This window comes from Schistocerca piceifrons, chromosome 3, assembly GCF_021461385.2.
Source record: "Schistocerca piceifrons isolate TAMUIC-IGC-003096 chromosome 3, iqSchPice1.1, whole genome shotgun sequence".
Classification (NCBI taxonomy): Eukaryota; Metazoa; Arthropoda; class Insecta; order Orthoptera; family Acrididae; genus Schistocerca; species Schistocerca piceifrons.
The window spans coordinates 658,402,685-658,417,247 of NC_060140.1; the positions used below are offsets into that span (position 1 = coordinate 658,402,685).

At 42.5% G+C, this 14,563-nt stretch overlaps 1 protein-coding gene across 1 annotated transcript in view; it reads left to right on the top strand.

The window, feature by feature from the left end:
- Positions 1 to 425: 425 nt before the first annotated feature.
- The window catches only part of LOC124788944, a gene marked incomplete at its 5' end in the record, with an annotated part of 135,949 nt that continues 121,811 nt past the window's right edge, over positions 426 to 14,563 (top strand). The window contains one exon of the mRNA XM_047256230.1: positions 426 to 569. Coding sequence (XP_047112186.1) covers positions 426 to 569 — 144 coding nt within the window. The remainder of the gene's footprint in view (positions 570 to 14,563) is intronic.

Genomic DNA, 14,563 nt, shown 5'->3' on the forward strand with positions numbered 1-14,563 from the left:
CATATCAGTGCATCTTCTTTCTGTCGGTTAATCGGTTAAATTTTACGTCTGTAGCACGCCATCTTCGTGGTGTAGCAATTTTAATGGGCAGTAATGTAGTACAAATGAGAGGGGGATCATGACTGTCATCACTTCACCCCTACTTAGATGACCCCCCCCCCCCCGACCTCCACTCCCCCCCCTCCCCCCCCAAGTCCCTCTACCCGTCTTGGATCCGCACCTGAGTTTGGTGCACAGGCCATGGTCGTGACTCCAACTTTCCCCCGATGACCCCAGTGACCGCCCTGCCCTGACTTTGACCCTCACTCGCGTGTGGCGCAGCCGTCAGGTGAGACGTGTCTTCGTGTGCCCGCAGGCTGTCGGCGCCGCGGCTGGAGGCGCGCTCCTCGTCTGAGCCGCAGCTGTCGCGCCTGCCGCCGGGCCTGACGGTGGACGAGCTGCCCCGCTACCGCCGCCGCCGCCCGCCGCAGCACCTCTGTCCACAGGACAACCTGAGGCCGGCGCGGGACGCCTCCTTCAAGGCCGTCAAGTCCGAGTACCGTCGCCGCTTCCTCTCCTACCCGTTACAGGTGAGTCACTGCAAGTGCCGACTGGAGGCAATGTAAAATCTGCTCCAACATGTTACCATTCGAATTGTTGCTTTCCGTAAATGGAATTATTTCTTATCGTCAGAAAAATACTAAAAACATTTATTTGCAGTGAGACACATGCAGCAAAATTTTTATGACAAAATGAATGACAAGAAGTGCTCTCAATTTTTTTCTGAAAGCTGTATAATGAACTATTTACACTGAGTCACCAAAACCCTTGAATAGGCCCAGCATGTCGTATTGGTTGTCGCTAGCAGGATTCTCCGGAGCATTTATCTTAGAACAGTTCAAAAATGGTTCAAATGGCTCTGAGCACTATGGGACTTAACATCTATGGTCATCAGTCCCCTAGGACTTAGAACTACTTAAACCTAACTAACCTAAGGACATCACACAACACCCGGTCATCACGAGGCAGAGAAAATCCCTGACCCCGCCGGGAATCGAACCCGGGAACCCGGGCGTGGGAAGCGAGAACGCTACCGCACGACCACGAGCTGCGGACTTGGAGCAGTCCTGTTAGGAATGGATTCCTAATGCCCCATATTCAAATCGGCAGTGATCTGACTCGTAGTAGACCAGGGCCACTCAGCACGCACGATTTGGGTAGTGGAGCCATCGGGGTTACGTAGAGCAACAGAGAGCACCAGGAAGAGGAACGGGTTACCTCACCTGCCGGCCGTCCGCTTTGACCGAGCGGTTCTACGCGCCTCAGTCTGGAACCGCGCTGCTGCTACCGTCGCAGGTTCGAATCCTCCATCGGGCATGGATGAGTGTGATGTCCATAGGTTAGTTAGGTGTAAGTAGTTCTAAGTCTACGGGACTGATGACCCCAGATGTTAAGTCGCATAGTTCAAATGGTTCAAATGGCTCTGAGCACTATGAGACTTAACTTCTGAGGTCATCAGTCCCCTAGACTTACAACTACATAAACATAACTAACCTAAGGACATCACACACATCCATACCCGAGGCAGGATTCGAACCTGCGACCGTGGGAGTCTCGCGGCTCCTGACCGAAGCGCCTAGAACCACTCGGCCACCGTTGCCGGCTAAGTCCCATAGTGCTTAGAGCTATTTGACCCATCACTTGCTGGCCCTAACAGTCGCTGCACCTCGAGGTGTCAGACGAAACAAGTTGCCGCAGTTGCAGATCTGCAACATATTTTTTCCCCATTGTGATGGCTATGCGGAAATATTTAGTATCACTGGACCAAAAATTAGTCAGCACAATGCGCACGCTCAGATGAAACGTTTAGTCCTTACTCGTGGCGGAACGATCGAGTCACGTGCTCAACCACTTGCGCACTGCACCTACGTGAGCGTTTGGTGGTATTGATCAGGAAGACATTTACGCTTCAACCGGACATTGTACGCAAACATGGGTAAATGTAAGGACGTCACACAATGGCAAAACGGGGCAATTGTCGTACGACGTGTGGAGTTACTGGATTTGTTGGTGTTTCGCCGTCGATTGTTCAGTATGCCTACAGCAGTGGTGTAACACACGTAGCCACAGAAGACGAACTCAGAATTATGGTCGGAGAGCCCACCCGGCTTGCCGCGCGGTCTAACGCGCTGCTTCCAGAGCGGGAAGACGTCCGATCCCCTGCACGAATCCGCCCGGCGGATTAGTGTCGAGGTCCGGTGTGCCTGTGGATGGTTTTCAAGGTGGTTTTCCATCTACCTCGGCGAATGCGGATTGGTTCCCCTGGTTTGGCCTCACTTATTGTTGTGTACGTAGTTCCGCGTAGTCAGCGCGTACACAACTTTCCCAATAAAGCGCGCCCCGCTAAGCATAACAGCGCAGGCGCAGCGCTCGTCCGTCTCCGCACTACGATATGGCGCTGTCTTAGAGACGGACCAAATTCTGTTTCCGCCGATCCGCATATTAATATGTGATGCAGCCAATGAGATTGCTGCTAACGTAGAACCTTTTCTCCTCGCGGATCACACTCGCGCAGTGATACCTGAACGCGCGAGGTATTATAACGAGTGTACAGACCTCCGATCAGTCAGTCTGCATCAGTTTGCATTAGTCTGCATTTATCTGCACCTGTCTGTACCAGTCTACATCAATCTGTGCCAGTCTGTAGTCAAGTTTCAGCCTGCGCCTAATAAGATTATCATATTCCTGTACATAGCCATGAAGAGAAATGTATAGAGAATTTGTCAAGTATCAGAGATATGTGAGAATAGGATTAACGTACCAAGACCAAAGGAACTTCAGATTGTCAATTGTAAACAGCATCCAGAATCAAGTTACGTATGATTTTTATTATTTTAATAAATGTGTGTGAAAATTAATCAAGTTCTGTTTAAAGTTGGTCACCGTCAATCTGCTACTCTAAGCGTGCAAGTGGCATTTCTATCGTCTGACCTAACGGCAGAAGATAAACACGCCACGATAAGACCACGAGACATATTGCTGACACTCACCTACTTCGTTAGAGCGACAAGTCAAATAATCTGATGGTGTGTGTACCGAAGGTCTTACAGTACGCACACCACACTTATACTGTGTCGGCGATTGCTGCGCAAACACCGTTTCCACGTACGGGTACACCATAATTACTCTAGCAGGCAAACATATGGGGTTACACTAGTCTGGTATGAGACGTTCCTGGGAGGGGCGGGAGTGGGGTGGGGGTGGGGGGGGGGGGGGTGGGGAGCAATCCACTAGGGGCCGAACCGCACCATAACCTTAGGTTCGGTGTGGGCAGCGGTGGGGTGTGTGAACTGCTGTGGCCTTTTGTGGGGTTAAGAACCACTGATGGTTACGGCGGGACGAAGCCTCTCCGTCGTGTCTAGATCCCCGGTTTAATACAGTACAACACCAGGCTTGGAGAAAGATCCTGACTGAGAGGGACTGGAGATGCATTTCAAGGCTTGTGAATCAAAATCCCTTCGAAAATAGACGGGAATAGCTGCAGGCAGTCAATGAAGGTCCACCCTGCCTATTAGCGGGAGGAAAATGCCACGGGAACTGCATGCAAAGAACATTTGGAGTCGGTCACCTCGCACGAGGCCATTGCTCGTACAGGCACGTCAAGAAGACAACATCAAATTTCATCGGGCTGGAAGAATGTGCGACTGGCTTTCTGAACATTCTACCACCCAAGTACATCTCAACTCACTTGCAGAATCACATGACATGAACCCATAAAACATCTGTGGGACATGTTGGACCAGCGGTTAAAACGCCATCATCATCATCATCTCCACAGTTTGGTGGAACTGCACGATCGAATTCTCAGTGAGTGGATTAACCTTGATGCGTCGTGTCAACACAATCTTGTGGTCTCACTTCCTAACCGAATCCAAAAATCCAGATGATTATCAAGTCCGTGGAAGGGATTACACTGTGTTAAATGGTGCTCGTGCAGAATTTCACTAGGGGTAACTTATTTGTATTCCGGTGAGCTAACTAAACTCTGGGAAAGGCAAATGGGAGCTAACAACCTCTTGCAGGTTCCAAAATATTTGGTAGTAACCAGCATTGCCGCAGATGGAGATCTTGGAGGGTGTATACACGTTGTAACAAAGTTGCTTACCGAACTTAAGTGTTTGACAATGTATCGTGTCTGTAGGTTCTGTAAATCATAGACTACATTTGGAGATTCTCCAGTTAGAGTGTGATAGTGAATGAAAAGATCGATATCGTTATTCTCGACGTGATACGTGTATAATTGTGTTCTTGAAGTTTTATGGTTTTGAAAGCGATACAGAAATACGTTAGTACGAAACAGGATAATGCATGGAGACTATTACTGACAGTATTGTATTACTACCGACTGGCAACTAGAGTACAATCTTGTGATTACAGTCAAGATGTGATATCATCTCAGAATTAATTGCTCGATATGTACAACAGTTCCTGTTCGTACTCGAGCAGCAACTATGACGGTCGTCTTCAGTTTATCCTTTTCTTTCATGCTAGTGGAATGTTAACTGAGAATGTGTGAAGTAATGTATTAAAGTTCTCTCTGCCCAGCTCTATCAATCAATGCCGAATAACTTTTTACATGAGGGCCAGAGGTGGACCAACGGGTTACGACTTGCTCCATTTGTAAAGTTCTTTCTCTTGAATAAATCATCAATTTCTTCTGAAATTGTAAACATTTGTTTGTTTGTTCCTTTACACCACATTTGCTCATTTCCGTCCCATTCGGATAATTCCTAAGTGATGCGTCATTTATTTTGTCTTGGAGTGTACATGACTGTTGCAAGCATAAAGGTAAACGTGGTATTTTTGTGTATGTGTGTGTTGGGGGCAGGGGGGGGGGGGGGAGGGATTAGGTTACATAATCTAATACCTTTTTCTCGTCGCGTGATGTTCGTACTGTTCCACGAATTGCTGGACTAATCTCTAGTTACTTGTTTGGAAGTCCTTCACTACCAGTCTTTCATTGTTTATTGGTGCTACTTCTACTTATAATTCATTTTTATCACACTATTCTGGCAGGTGTAACCAGGATTTTAGTTTAACGGATGTTGTCTTTTTCACCTACTTACCAAAACGTTGATTTTACTAATTTCTGGAACGTACTATGATTTCTGCGTTACTGGTACTGACAATAAGAGTAAATCTGTCTCAAATGCAAAGACAAATTGTTCCTTTGGACACTGAATTATTTGTTGTGCCAAATATGATGCGATTTACTCACACGACGGTTGATATCACCCAGTAAACGTTCCTTTATATTTTATATTTTATTTTTGTTTTGTAATATTATTCGAAGTTCCTTTTACAGTAAAATCTTAAGGCTGGAGATTGCCTCAGCTGGATGAGAATGTGTGAAAAGTGGTGATGTGAGACAACTAATACGTCATTGATCTAAACAGGTGGGGGAGTGGAGGGGGGAAGGGGGGCAGTCTACGCTGCTAAGAGGTTTGCCCCAGTCATGTCAGAATCTGTTTACCAAACGAGTTCACAATTTGTGACCCTCAGCTACGAGAATTGAATTCACATCAAAACAACAAATACGAATACCAAGCAAAGGACTCTATCATGTATGTTCTCCTTCCTCAATAATTTCTGCCGAATAGCAGAGCATACGAACCTCGTTACACCCGAAGACGTGATTAATAAGTTTCACAAGTTGTCTGGTCCATTTTACTATTACCTGTACCTCTTACACCTGATCCAGTTATTTCTCCATCATTGCATTATAGGTTCTCGTCACTTCTTGTAGCCGCAGAAAGCGAGAAGATGATTAAATAACAAGCTGTGTGTTATTGTGTGGATTGTGTACAACATAGTAGGCACATTCCAGTAATTCGTTTACTAGACGCTACGTGGAAATGTAAATACTGACGCCGCAATTTCTCTTGTATCTGCTTATTACAGAAATTAATTGAATTCCACCCATACTATAAAACGCAATTTTTATATTGCTTTTGGAGGAGCAAAACTCGTGACGAAGCATCCCCGGTTATCAATCATGCTACAAAAGAACCTCCGCGCCAACATTTCACGCTGACGATTAGCGTGCTTCAGTAACATGTGCGCGTAATTACACTACACGTGTCGGCGACTAAGCGTACGAGTTGGTAACGGGTGCGAGTATCGATTACTCTCTCGCACTATGTAGCGTGTAGCATTGTTTACCGGGCTCCTCCTGCTCTCTGTATTAAGCGTTGTCCGAAGCTTTCCAGTGCCTGAAATACAGCGTCGCGTAGAAAGCTTTGTTGTCATTCAAGGGTGTTTACAAAAAATGAGTTACGCCACTAATATTTTGTTGCTGACAACTGCGTAGTACACTCATTCATTAGTTCATTCTTTCTTTCATTTACAAATAGTGCTCCGTAAATCCCGTTATGAACGAGTCAAGTAACACAAGGGCAAGCAGGACCAGTCACAGCGAGCAACTTCGGTAAAATATACTAAAACAGATTATGAAGAGTGTTAAACTAGTCACACTTGTAATTATAGGAATTATTTCTAGATTAGTTTACATAAATTACAGCTTCATTTAGAAAAAGCTACTCCATCCCCTCTTACGTTATTCACCTCCATTTATTATATCTACTAATTTATATGATGCATTTATTTATTTATTTCAGATGATACTGTAACTCTTGAAAATGTTGCAAAGCTATTTAACAGAAATTTACATATCAGAGTCCAGATATATACTATTACATAAAAACAAGTCGTTCTTTAACGTTTTTACCAAAAATCTTGAAAAACATTTGACCTATATGCTTCAAATTTTTACAAGATGATCTGATAAACATTCGACTGGACACATGCTACCATTTTTAACATATTTAATATAGTAATACTTAAAGAGGAAACGATTTTAGCAAAAATCTCGAAAAGTTCTTGCCTGATTTCCTTCAAATTTGGACACGACACCCTAATAAACGTCTGGATGAAAAAAAGTTAAATAAGACTTGTATTTATATAGAAGTATAGATTTGGGCTCGGCTACGTAAATTCCTGTTAAACAGGAATATATATATATATATATATATATATATAGAAAATTTACGAAGTTGTTTACCAAACAATGATCACAATATCTGCGCGTACACACACACACACACTATATATATATTATATGTGTGTGTTCGCGCAGATATTGTGATCATTGATACTGCAATTATGTACTCACTTGGGTGTGTTAGTTTTTTATTCTCTCAGTCTGTCTTCGAGGATACATTTCACGTAATTAATTACTACCTGATGATTTATGAACGTCGCAGCTGCACCAGTAAATGGACTACGCCTGTCATTGTAGACTAACCGTTTTGCGTCCATTTCAGACTTGAACAACTGAGCTGCCGTTCAGCAGAAAATAAGTATTAATGCGTTAATGGTATGCTCTTGCCGCACGTGCATTGAAGTACCAATCAACATAAAAAGGTACAACTTCTAATATCTGTAATTATTAGTCTGCTAATGAAGTAAATACTGATGTTATCTTCTTCAGTACACTGTCCCCAGTCACCAGTAAAAATATCTGTACTTATACCGCTAACACCCTATACAGGGTGAGTCACCTAACATTACCGCTGGATATATTTCGTAAACCACATCAAATACTGACGAATCGATTCCACAGACCGAACGTGAGGAGAGGGGCTAGTGTAATTGGTTAATACAAACCATACAAAAATGCACGGAAGTATGTTTTTTAACACAAACCTACGTTTTTTTAAATGGGACCCCGTTAGTTTTGTTAGCACATCTGAACATACACGCTCTATTCCACTCCGTAATTGAAAACGAAAACCACGTGTGTACGTGTACCTCACCCCTCATGGTAATGTGCATGTGCGTCAGTGAAAAAGACCAATAAAAAGGTGTTAGCTTGTAGACGTAATGTGCGTTCCAGTCTCTTCTGTACCTAAGGTCCATCACCGTTCCCTTCGGATCCCTACGTAATTCGGGGCTCTCCGATACACACGATCGAACAGCAGAGGAGTGGTACTCAAGCGTCAACTTTAGGTTACAATATCTCCGGATGTAATTAACATTTTACAATGTAACAAACGGCACTTATTACGTATTTGTTTATATGTTCAGATGTGCTAACAAAACTAACGGGGTTCCATTTAAAAAACGTAGGTTTGTGTTAAAAAACTTACTTCCGTGCATTTTTGTATGGTTTGTATTAACCAGTTATACTAGCCCCTCTCCTCACGTTCGGTCTGTGGAATCGATTCGTCAGTATTTGATGTGGTTTACGAAATATATCCAGCGGTAACGTTAGGTGACTCACCCTGTATATATAACGGGAAAACGATGTTAGTAAAAATATCCAAAATCCGATTTACTTCATATTTTTACATGACAATAATAAACATTCAGATGGTTTTAAACGACAATGAATAGATTTTCTGTTAACTGCTCGTCATGTTTCCGTTGGACGAGAAAGGCCCACCACGGTTTAATAACAAGTTTAGAAAAATTCTGAGGAAGCAGAGGCTGTTGCAGTCTCCGTTCCAAAGAGAACTCGCAATTGAAGACAAGCAAACGAGAGTCGAAATACGTACGTCTGTGAAAAGATCTATGCGCAAAGCATACAACTACTAACACCGTCATACCTAAGCAAAAAATCTGGCTGAGAACCCGAGAAAGTCCTAGTCCTATATAAAACCACTAGGTGAGTCTAAGGTTCCACCCAGTCACTTGTTGACCAATCTGGTGTGGCAGTTAAAGATAGAAAAACGAAAGCCGAAGACTCAAATTTCACGCAGGAGAATCTTATAGTCGTTTGACCGTCGAACAGACTCCCGTGTGCACGACATACTAATAAGCACTCCTGGCACTCCTGAAAACAAATAAGTCATCACGTCCAAATGGAAGCCGAATCCGGTTTTTCAAAGAGTACACCACGGCACTGGGCCCTTACTTAGGGTGCATTTATCCTGAAACTCTAGCCCAACGCCAAGTTCCAAGCGACCAGAAAAAAGCGCAGGTGACTCCTTGACATAAGAAGGGAAAAATAACGGAACCACATAATTACAGACCAATATCCCTAACATCGGTTTGCTGCATAATTCTCGAACATACTCTCAGTTCGAGTACAGCACATTTCCTTGAGACCGAGAAGCTTATATCCGCGAATCAATATGGTTTTAGAAATCATCGCTTGTGTGAAACTCAGCTTGCCCATTTCTCACACGAGACACTGCGAACTAGGAGTGAAGGGCAACAGGCAGATTTCATATTTCTAGATTTCCGGAAAGCGTTTGACATGGTGTCCCATTGCAGGCTGTTAAAAAAATGTACGAGCATATGGAATAGGATCTCAGATATTTGAGTGGCTAGAAGACTTATTAAATTATAGAACCCAGTATTTGTTCCTTGGCTGCAATTATTCATTAGAGACGAGGGTATAGTCAGGAGCGCCCCATGGAAGTGTCATAGTACAGCTGTTATTCTCTATAGACATACATAACTTGGTGTACAGGGTGGTCAGTAATATGGGTTTGTTTGCTAATGATGCTGTAGTGAATGATAAAGTGTCGAAGTTCAGTAATCAGGGTTGTTTGCTAATGATGCTGTTATGAATGATAAAGTGTTGAAGCTGAGTGATTGTAGGATGAACCATGGACCTTGCCGTTGGTGGGGAGGCTTGCGTGCCTCGACGATACAGATAGCCGTACCGTAGGTGCAACCACAACGGAGGGGTATCTGTTGAGAGGCCAGACAAACGTGTGACTCCTGAAGAGGGGCAGCAGCCTTTTCAATAGTTGCAGGGGCAACAGTCTGAATGATTGACTGATCTGGCCCTGTAACACTAACCAAAACGGCCTTGCTGTTGTGGTTCTGCGAACGGCTGAAAGCAAGGGGAAACTACAGCCGTAATTTTTCCCGAGGGCATGCACCTTTACTGCCGTAATGTTCGGATATAGTGTTAGTAATGTTCTGCTTATGTGGTGCTACAGAATAATGCTGAAGATTAGATGGGTGGATCACATAACTAATGAGAAGGTATTGAATAGAATTGGGGAGAAGAGGAGTTTGTGGCACAACTTGACTAGAAGAAGGGATCGGTTGGTAGGACATGTTCTGAGGCATCAAGGTATCACCAATTTAGTACTGGAGGGCAGCGTGGAGGGTAAAAATCATAGAGGGAGACCAAGAGATGAATTCACTAAGCAGATTCAGACGGATGTAGGTTGCAGTAGGTACTGGGAGATGAAGAAGCTTGCACAGGATAGAGTAGCATGGAGAGCTGCATCAAACCAGTCTCAGGACTGAAGACCACAACAACAACAACAAACAATGTCTTGCTTGACGCAGTCACGTCGGTTAAAAATCTGGGAGTAACGATGCAAAGCGATGTGAAATGGAACGAGTATGTGAGTATTTTGGTAGGGAAGGCGCTTCGTCGATTTCGGTTTATTGGGAGAGTTCTAGGAAAGCGCGGTTCATCCGTAAAGGAGACAGCGTATAGGACGCTTGTGCGACCTATTCTTGAGTACTGCTGGGGTGTTTGCGATCCATACCAGGTCGAATTAAAGGGATACATCGAAGCATTTCAGAGGCGGGCTGCTAGATTTGTTATTGATAAGTTCGAACAACACGCAAGTATTATGGGGACGCTTGGGGAAGTCTAGTGTGAATCCTTGGAGGGAAGGCGACATTCTTTTCAAGGAACGGTATTGGGAAAATTTAGAGAACGGGTATTTGAAGCTGACTGCAGAACGATTCTGTTGCCTCCAACAAACATTGTGCGTAAGGACCACGAAGATAAGATACGAGAAAGTAAGGTTCGTACGGAAGGGTATAGATAGTAGTTTTTCCCTTGTTCTATTTGCGTGTGGAACAGGAAAGGAAATGTCCAGTAGTGCTATGGGGTACCCTCAGCCACTTGCCGTAAGGTGGATTGCGGTGCATCAATGTAGACGTAGATTGTAAAAGGTGAGAGAGTGTATGTTTAAAGTGCATTTTAAATACAGTGAAAACAATGTGGAAATCTGCAAAAAAGATAATTAGTAAAATAAAAACGGAAAAACAGGTGTAGTGCAAAGTACTACATGTGTCAAGAAGAAACCAAATAAAAAACCCACAGATGATGCTGCAATTTCACCGAAGAGTGTCTCGTTAAAAGGACTGTTTCCTCATGGCGGGACATATCCGTAGGGAAATTTATTTGGTAGAAAGCGCGGAAAAAAATACCGAGTATTTTCTTGCTTGTTACTTGCAACTAAGAGACGGATACCCCTGGATCTCTCTACTTGATCTACAGCAAATATACTGCGGCTGATCGAGGTAAATGCTGCTGTATTGTAACAGCCACAGCGTTCAATGAAGAGGAATATTGCATTAATGTTTTCTTAAAAAGGGATGCTAATATAAGACTTTTTTGCGGCTCTTTCTTTCAATTTCCTATTTGAAAACACATCATTCTGACCCCAGTTTGAATTTAAGAACTATTCTGTACATTCAACCTTGCCTTGGAGGTGATGGAGAAACCTGTGAGTGTTTTGCCAAACTGAATCTATCGACTGAAAACATGCTTGAAGATTATGTGATGTGTGAAATTTCTGATATTTTCGAAGAGCATTTATATAATGCAGGCACATGGCTACAACAGAGTGAAACACTTCATGTTTCAGGTTGTGGGTAGATAGACGAAGAGAAAACAGAAGAAACACGAAGAATTTTCGATGGATAGTGCAACACTTAACTATCAATTATATAGGAATGAAACACGAAAAAATAAAATTTATATGGTGTACTGGGTGGCCGAAAGTGCTAAGAAATGCTGCTTGTTAGTACCATTCAAAAGAAATTTCGCTTCGGACGTTCTGAAAGTGAACTGTATGATTGCAAAAACGAAGTTCCAGAACGACATAAGGGTTGATCTGATATGACGACGACGTTAAAGGCAAGTCTTTTTGAACTTTTTTTCTAAAGCCTGAGAAAAGACATTTAGCTTCAGCGATGTCATCTTTCACCACTAATATTTAGATATTGTCATGCTACTCATAACTGGAATAGTCTCTTCGAATAAAATCACATAAAATTGCGTCAAGAAAAGTACCAAAATTTGTATCGATAAACAGGTCGGAAAACGAAGTGATAGCTGTTTTTTACAACTGCAAAGATTAAAATAATTTGGTTTTACAATACAGATCAATAAAAATTTGAGAAAGAAGTGTGATCTAAATGCACACTTTCATTTAAAGGCAAAAAGCTTACATGGGCGACTCCGTAGTCAGCGAACGCATTCTTACATTCGTACGCAATAATGTCCGTAATCACTCTGGATCTTTACCAGCCGGAGTGGCCGAGTGGCTCTAGGCGCTACAGTCTGGAACCGCGCGACCGCTACGGTCGCAGATTCGAATCCTGCCTCGGGCATGGATGTGTGTGATGTCCTTACGTTAGTTAGGTTTAAGTAGTTCTAAGTTCTAGGGGATTGATGACCTCAGAAGTTAAGTCCCATAGTGCTCTGGGCCATTTGAACCATTTTTGAACCACTCTGGATGTTTCAGTGTTATCTAAGCATTATGTTTGTCTTTAAGATTCGATAGAAAATTTTTGACCACGCGTGGGAAGAATGCAGTATTGTGGTAGACTAATTGAAGTCTCAAATAAGCGGAAAATGAAAATGTGACTTTTCATCACAATGATCCAGAAATATTTTCATATTATGAACAGTACAGTAAAATACTAAGCAAAATTGTAAAAAGATCCTAGAATAACCATCATCTTGTCTGACACTGTCATATTAGAAAATAAAATAAAATCAGAATGGGAAACCGTTGAAAGAGAGGAGGAAAAGAAGCTGTAGAAGACATTGTTTCTGTTAAAGAGAAAAGGAGCAGTGCAAATACAGCTCGAGTGTAGCACATAATGACAGTTTAAAAGTAGGTTAGGAAATGGATGGAAAAAATTGAGAAGAGATAGCAAAACAGTGCACCGAACACGCAATGCAGAGGATATTTAGTGAGATAAAATCCCACATCCTCATCTAAAACAAGATGAGTCAAAAAGTCAAAGTAGATATGGGGTGGATCGTATCTCGAACAAGACAGTGAGAAGTTGTGGTTCTATAATGTGTGGTGTAACTCGTCACTTAAGTGATGCATAACTCAGGATGTTTTCCTAGATATATTAAAAAGTGCCGCTATTGCGTCGTTCCTTCGTATAGAAAGGGCGACTTCACAGGCGCCAGTAACTACCGACGCTCAGTGTCAATCCATATACCATTTTCTAAATTGAGAACAAAATGTACTCCAGGACGACTCCCCCCCCCCCCCCCCCACCCCGCCTCTGTGTAATAATGGGATACTTAGTTAGCATACAAAAGTTTGGATTTCAAAAGGGCTATTCTATTGAGTCAACTATTTCTACATTTACTGAGCATACAATAAAAATCGTTAAATGATGAAATATCACCAGCTGGTAACTTCTTTAAGTTATCGAATGAATTTGATTATGCAAATCATATTATTCTATTAGAGAAATTAAGCTTTTATGGAATATATAGTTCAGTGCAAGCCTAGTTTTGTTCTTATTTAAGAAACAGAATGCAGGAAGCTACATTAGGCTGTTCGAGTAATACAAAGGGTGACGTCACATCTGCATGGGCAGAAATTACTATGGATTTTTTCAGGTGAGCGTGTCGCCAAATGGACACTTTAAAGACCTTGTACACGTTACTGTCAATACTAGTTTGCTAAATCTTAAATGTACTGAAGCGAACCTCACACCACCAATAGTATTGTCATTACTGCGATCCTCACACCACGATTATTAATGTTAATACTGTCAGCTGGCAACAAGATTTTCCAGGATTGTGATGTCCAAAACAAAGAGTGTAGCGAAATACTCTCAGCTATAGCTGGCAAAAAAACAACAAAAACTAACAAAAGAGCAGGAATGGTTTCGAGAAAGATAGAAGAGAGTGTTTTGTCGCATGTTAATTTGCTGACTGAAATCAGAACCAAGATTTTATAAACTACTTTCGGACGATTTCTGCATCTTTCGACGAATTATTAATGTTGATACAACAGAAAACAGGGAAGCAAAATACGTAATTAAACAATCGCAGTCGACGGGAGCTTAGGAGTAACTGAGATCTCTGGCGACAGGAAGAACTTTCTAATCTATGAAGTTTAATGCTATAATGTCAAAAAAAGCAATTGGCACTCGAAGTAACGAGCTAATACTATGTTTCAAATCATTAAAGAAATCAGTGCTACGGTGAATCCTCCACTGACCATCCCAAAGCGGTAAATACAATGAACACAATGAATACCCCTGCGTAGGCCTCTTAAAACTGTTTTGTGCTGAAAAGCTACTTGAAAAATCGAATCTGATGTTTGATACGTACAAAGACGCATGTAAAATATTAACACTCTGACGCTATGTAGATGGTTCGTGAAGTTCTGCCCACATCTGAATAGCGAATACTGTCAAACAGTTAATACCTTGATACCTCAAGCGCTCGGTACGTATTACCAAGTAATGATAATTTTTTGGGGACATCATTATTACTCGT